Here is a 6,470-nt window from a genome sequence, read left to right as displayed (position 1 = left end):
CAGTGTCAGTTGTCAAACTTTAGAAATAAAAGGAAAATTTGGTAACCAGAAGCCACGGTTCACCACGATTGTAGATATTTCTTTTGATGATAATTTCTTATATTACTAGTGGTTTTTTATAGATGTAATTATATTTAACAAGAATCGGCATTGCCGGACAAAAAACATTGTCGTAAACACCATTTAGGACTTTTTAGATTAGCACAAAAATCTAACCATGCCGCCTAAGAAAGCACCTGCGTCTAGTAAGAAGACGGAGCAGAAGAAGAAGGAGAAAGTGATTGAGGTAATGCGCTGTTGCGGTCATTTTTTAAAGAACAATTATCGAGGTTTTAAAGACTTTAAACTAACAGCTGATTGTACTGAACATGTAATGGGTAAAGTCATTGAGTGAATTTAATAATACGAGTAGTTTTTTCACTATCTATCAGTAATTACACATTAAAAGCCATCACCTACCCATTGTGTTTCAATTTCAGGATAAAACTTTTGGCTTAAAGAACAAAAAGGGAGCAAAACAGCAGAAATTTATTCAGCAAGTAGAAAAACAGGTAAAGAGTGGAGGGATACATCCTGCTAAGCCTATGGAAGACAAGAAGAAGGATAAAGAACAAAAATTAAAGGAACAAAAAGAATTGGCTGCATTGTTTAAACCAGTTCAAACACAGAAGGTTGAAAAAGGTATGGTCTACTACTATTTGTACTCATCTATTAATAATCTTTCTTATATCAAAATCCATGATTTAATTTGATAGCATTGTATGATTTTAAGGTGTTGTTGATACTATAAGCAGTGTTTGCTTACTTGCATTATATAATAAAGAACTATTGACAGTTTCACTAAAATTACTAGTTTTAAGTAGGCTTTAAAGGCTAGGCTAGGCTTGTAAGCTCTGATTTTTACCATTAAATTGGTAATTAACCTATGTTTTATGTCAAGTTCTATTTATTTCAGTTTTCTGGCATTTTTTACAGGAATTGACCCAAAATCTGTAGTTTGTGCCTTCTTCAAGCAGGGCCAATGTGCAAAAGGAGATCGTTGTAAATTCTCACATGACTTAACAATTGAACGGAGGGTAAGGTTTTCTTCTGAAATATAAACATATTTAAGATTTTACACATATAATTTAAATTATGAAATTTCTCTAAAACTTTCTTTCTTTTTAATCAAATTTTCTATTATATGAATGTGCTACGGAAAGTTAAGTTATTATAATATACTTCTTGCAGGCAGAAAAACGTTCACTCTATGTGGACATGAGGGATGATGATGACAACATGGACAATTGGGATGAAGAGAAGTTGAAAGAAGTGGTTGAAAAGAAACATGGAGAAGGAGATAAACAAAGGCCTACCACAGATATTGTATGTAGCTTTTTTAAGCACAAAAGTAGCATCTTAAATTATATTTTTGTGAATTAAATGTATATAATTAAGATCACTAAAAATTGATGATTAAATGTGAAAATTACTTTATACTGTCAAATTTTGTTATAACGACATGGAATGGATTAATAGTAAGGACTCATATTTGGTCATAAAAACTGATATTCAGAACAGCCAATAACATTGTTCTTAAGAACATAATACAATAGAATTCATCCGGAATCTTTGATTTTGGTCAATATAAATTGTTAAATAAAGTAATATGCACTTAGCTTTTTACTTAAGTAAAAATACAAAAAATTTCAGATATGTAGACACTTCCTGGAAGCTGTGGAGAGATCGAAATATGGTTGGTTTTGGGAGTGTCCTGCTGGAACTAAATGCATTTATAGGCATGCCTTACCACCTGGGTTTGTTCTTAAAAGGGACAAGAAAAAAATGGAAGAGAAGAAAAATGAGATTTCTCTTGTAGATTTAATAGAAAAAGAGAGAGCTGCACTGGGGCCAAACCAAACTAAAATTACTCTAGAGACATTCTTGGCATGGAAGAAGAAGAAAATCAAAGAGAAGCAGGTAAAAATTGCAGATGTATACAGCCGGTGGACTCATTTTCCGCACTAACTCATAATTTGTCTCTTGTGTGTTAAGTCCTGGCTAATTTAGCCAGCCCAGTTTCTTCCAGAAGCAAAGAAATCTCCTAGGCGCTTCATGCACATAGACCCTTGCAAAATAGCCCTTACATAAATATTTATTTATGGATTCAGTCATTAATTAATATGAATCATCAAAAATAATAAGTAACAAGCTTGTATGAAAGAGAATGAGTTGTTAGTTTATTTATGTATTTTAACTAAATCAAGGTATTGATTTTGAAAAATTTATTTTGACATTGTCATTGATCATTTACATTAACAGTACCATAAATATAGTATAGTTGTCTAGAGCCTGAAGCACTTTCTACACAATTAAATATTACAGGAGGCCCTTAATATGGCAGAAGAACAGCGTCGTAGTGACTACAAAGCTGGTCGCGCTGTTGGTATATCTGGTCGAGAGATGTTCTCCTTTGACCCAACAATGGCAGATGATGCAGAGGATGGAGATGAAGCCTTTGACCTTGGCAAATTTAACTCGGAGGAGGAAGAAAAAGAAGTTGATTATCGTAATATTGAGCTGGAACTTATTGGAATGGAAGCATGCGAGGTAAGTGGCAATGATTATGCAATTTCCAGTTAAAACAATCAAGTTCAAGTTAGTTGTTTGGAAAACACTGATCTAGGTAATATTAGATCTTAGTAAGTGAGTGTATAAGCCGTCTCAAAAGTCGAAGAACCCTGGACCCTAAGTAACATCGACTGAGCTAATATTATTATGGTAGATATTCCTAATGAGGAATATCACCACCCGCAAATCCTTCTACAACTTATCTGCTCATAGTCGGAAGACTGATTGCACAAAGCGCTCTTGGAAAAAAATATCTTAGTAAAGTTTAAAGATCTATCACTGACAATGACTTCCACATGTCTTATGTAATATACAAATGTTACTTTTATTTCTTACATAATGTATTTTTAACAAGCTTCAATTTAAACATTTATTAGAAGTAGTGCAACTGAACTAAAAATTTACTAATTTAATAGGTCGACGATAGTGGAACTAAGGCGACAACGGACCGGTTAGAGAAGCTTGGTGAAGGGCTGGAAAATGGTGAGACACCAGAAGATGCAGAAGCTGCAGAAGTTCCTATCAATGAAAACCTCTTCCTGGCTGAAGATCTTGATGAGGAATTGGAAAATTTAGACCTTGATGATTAGACCCTCGAAGTGTATAGATATTTTTTATTAAATTGTGAATATTTTTGATTGGTTTCTATTATCACAATATTCTGCAGATGGAAAGGATGATTGAGCATATTACTAAAACATATAGTTATTTTTAACTTTTTGTTTAAGTAATACGTAAGTAGATCTACTGCAAATTATTATTATCCTCCCCCTCCATCTTGTCAGCAAAAGTTAGCAAAGTTCTCAAAAATAATAGTGCATAAACATATTGATTTTTTGTAGGAATCCTCGAAAATTTCGTATGCAAACATAGACCAATGATTGGTGATATGTGTAAAAACGAAAATAATTACTTTTGAAGTAATCATCAAATAAGAAAATCAAAGACCCCTTTAGTGTTTACTTAATACTTCAACAGCCTATGTGAATAAGTGAAAACACATATTAAGTAACAGTTTTATAAACACAATAACAATATATTGTAAAAATATAAAGCCTCAATTCCATGTTTGATTAGTTAAAAACTTAACCATTTTGCAGGGTTTTGTATAGTTATTTTATCTATTTGTTCATCGGTGAATTCCTTAGCTTTCATTCGCGGGAGTATATTATTTATTATGTGGGAATAGCCATGTCCACCAAAGTCCATCTGAAATTTCAGTAAATTTATTATATTGGGTAAGTGTCGAGGTAATGTATAAATACAAGAGGTAAGAAACGTAAATCCAAATATAGAAAAATAATTTATTTTCAAATAAATATCTATTGTTCCCTATTTCTTGTGTGAATTTTTTACATACTGTTGGATTTCTATGTGAGATTTTAATTCATGTTATAAATAACGTCAAACATCTTGAGCATTAAACAAGGGAGTGGGGGAAAGTTTGCGCATCATAATATTATCGTAGCGCGGGAAATGATTTACCAATCACGAGATCGACACGTCACGCTCCCCCTCCCCTCCAAGTGATACATAAAAATCGCTTCTAAATACATATGTTCAAAATGTTTGACGGTATGTGTATTAAACTTGGATTCGATTCCCGAAACATTTGTTCCTATTGAATCTGATCACTTAAAATAGGTTATATTTTCATGCTTCATTGGACAACTTTGAAATAATAGTTACTTACCAATCTATGTTTAGTATGAATATCGTGCGACATTAAAACCTTATCTTCCTTCCCTTCATCAACTAAACGTTTGATCATGTTTAGCCTTTGTGCGTCCGATGGCATGTCAGTAGCAATGTTGAGCTGGTAGTGGGATACTTCAACTCCAAATAGATCAAATTGACAATATCCGCCCAGTTGAGAAAACTCGAAAAGTTTTTCGAAGTCTAGAAGTGTTCCTGTTACAAAATATAGGGTAAGATTTAGAAGCAAAAGTTAGAAGAGAGAAAGAGTCTGACTTGGGTACCTACATCAAAAAAGTAGGTACCTAATGTAATTTGATATACGAGAATTCGCGCTAAATCTTGTTTTTTTCATCTCACCCATATATTATATCTAAATATCCTTCTATAAAAAATGTACAAGTTTCCATGCATTCTAATAAAAGAATTTCAAGGAATCGCCTCCATCAAATAGGTTAAATCCTTTAAAAAAATCGATAGCCTTAAAAAAGCAGTTTTTGTGACGTAATCTGAATTATATTTAAAAAAAACCTCTTTACAGTAACTTTGCTGATGTCGAATCTGATCGCTGTTAGTATACATCGAGATTGCACATTTTACTTGCAATAAATTTATTCCAAACTGATAATTAAAAAAAAATTAAATCGCTTACTATCTAAATGCGACATGACAGCCTTTTCCACTCTTCCACCAGCTTCTGTGTAAAGTCTTATGATTTCAAAAGGTGCTTCAGGATCACGGTGAGGATGAAAACTGACTCCGCATCCAAGCTGAGATTGTAATTCGCCCGCAGCTTTAATGGCTTTTCGTTCAAATTCTGTAAGTTAAAGGGTCCATCGTCTACATTAATATTCTTATGTAATAGTATTTTTAAAATAATACAGTATTCATATTTAAATTAAGCGTCATGTGGATTACGTGTTCCACTCATGCAGTAATATAAAATATTTAGTCATTGAATATTAATAGATAACAAAAAGACGGAATTGTTAAAAACTGCATGCAAATCACATAATGGTGAGAATTTTTTTCCAAATAATAATTTGAGGTTGTTATTTTATGTATATGTGTCCAAGCTAATACTTCTATACTAGTAAATATATTTATTTGGTAGCTTAAAAAATTACAATGTACCTAACAGTAAAGTAAATTTTGAAATCTCATACCTTTAATAGGCCAAACACTTGCTATTTCCCCCATAACACCAGCTTTAACTGAGGGATAATCTACACATCCTTCAGTTAGCTCTTTTAGCATGTGATTATATAAATCTTCGATTTTTAAGGCTATCACTTTGGTATCTTGGACATCTGCTATGTAATGACCTGTTCCAGCCACTATGTGGACATTGGTTGTCTCTGACACTCGTTTGTAAAAATCTATGTCTCTTTTAATTCCAACTGTAGTATTTTCTACTACAGTTCCTAAAAAAGATTTTTACACATAAGATATTAATAAAAAGGTAACTTAATATTAAATAATTAAATATAGTTTTTTATTTCTATGCTTTATTTTTTATATTTTTATTATTATGTAACAATGTCTTATTAAAGTGTTTATGTATTAATAATAAAGATAATAATATATATAATTTACATTTTACCTCCACCATACTTTTTGTATGCTATGACATCATTAAGGACAGCTTCCTTTGCTAATGAATCATTTAATAATAAATTAGTTTTTGAACTATATGGGTACTGTCTCAAAAACCCAACATTTTGCAGAGTAAAACCAAACTTGAACTTCTCTGCTATTTGTTTTGGAGGATCTTTGTAGAAATGGCTGAATTCCATAGCCAGATGTTCATGTGTCAGGGTACGTCCAAGAACACTTGAGTCCACATCTCCTAAAACTGAAAAAATACTCAGTAGGTATTGTGAAAAAATGTATTACAAAAAATAAAAGTGATATTTTTGGTATAATATTAAGTTAATTTACCATAAAAACTCAAGTTACCTGTTTGAACTTTTCCATTCATTTTCAAAATTACTATTAACTACACAAGCCACTTGTCACTAAAGCAAAGAAACACTATGCACTTATTTATATAAATAATGTTTATATCTGGCATTAAATGATAAAGTTTACAAATATATTTGCTGATAAGAAGATTATAGTTTTATAAACAATTAATAAAAGTATAAATATAATGTAGGTATAAG

At 31.7% G+C, this 6,470-nt stretch overlaps 2 protein-coding genes across 2 annotated transcripts; one reads left to right on the top strand and one right to left on the bottom strand.

Annotated features, from left to right (window-relative positions):
• The first annotated feature begins 15 nt into the window (after positions 1-15).
• LOC110992449 (zinc finger CCCH domain-containing protein 15 homolog) lies at positions 16-3,244 on the top strand. Its single transcript, XM_022258280.2, has 7 exons — positions 16-286; positions 480-681; positions 976-1,076; positions 1,231-1,365; positions 1,693-1,959; positions 2,365-2,589; positions 3,027-3,244. The coding sequence occupies exons 1-7, from the start codon at positions 218-220 to the stop codon at positions 3,198-3,200; spliced, it is 1,173 nt and encodes a 390-aa protein (XP_022113972.2). The 5' UTR covers positions 16-217; the 3' UTR covers positions 3,201-3,244.
• A 306-nt stretch (positions 3,245-3,550) lies between these two features.
• On the bottom strand, positions 3,551-6,423 carry LOC110992118 (phosphotriesterase-related protein). The gene is made up of 6 exons (XM_022257808.2): positions 6,265-6,423; positions 5,909-6,160; positions 5,472-5,729; positions 4,958-5,122; positions 4,304-4,521; positions 3,551-3,819 (listed from the first exon to the last, which is right to left on the bottom strand). The coding sequence occupies exons 1-6, from the start codon at positions 6,284-6,286 to the stop codon at positions 3,688-3,690; spliced, it is 1,047 nt and encodes a 348-aa protein (XP_022113500.2). The 5' UTR covers positions 6,287-6,423; the 3' UTR covers positions 3,551-3,687.
• Positions 6,424-6,470: the final 47 nt, after the last annotated feature.

This window comes from Pieris rapae, chromosome 13 (genome assembly GCF_905147795.1).
Source record: "Pieris rapae chromosome 13, ilPieRapa1.1, whole genome shotgun sequence".
NCBI classification, from domain to species: Eukaryota; Metazoa; Arthropoda; class Insecta; order Lepidoptera; family Pieridae; genus Pieris; species Pieris rapae.
The sequence above is the reverse complement of the archived record's forward strand: the minus strand, read 5'-3'. Positions and strand labels throughout refer to the sequence as shown.

Bases quoted from the DNA above. Each gene is read 5' to 3' on its own strand.
- LOC110992449 (XM_022258280.2), top strand. From the start codon at position 218: ATGCCGCCTAAGAAAGCACCTGCGTCTAGTAAGAAGACGGAGCAGAAG. The intron at 287-479 runs GTAATGCGCTGT...TTTCAATTTCAG, and splicing joins AGAAGGAGAAAGTGATTGAG to GATAAAACTTTTGGCTTAAA. The intron at 1,366-1,692 runs GTATGTAGCTTT...AAAAAATTTCAG, and splicing joins AAAGGCCTACCACAGATATT to ATATGTAGACACTTCCTGGA.
- LOC110992118 (XM_022257808.2), bottom strand. From the start codon at position 6,286: ATGAATGGAAAAGTTCAAACAG. The intron at 5,730-5,908 runs GTAAAATGTAAA...AATCTTTTTTAG, and splicing joins ATACAAAAAGTATGGTGGAG to GAACTGTAGTAGAAAATACT. The intron at 4,522-4,957 runs GTAAGCGATTTA...ATTTTGTAACAG, and splicing joins TGTCATGTCGCATTTAGATA to GAACACTTCTAGACTTCGAA.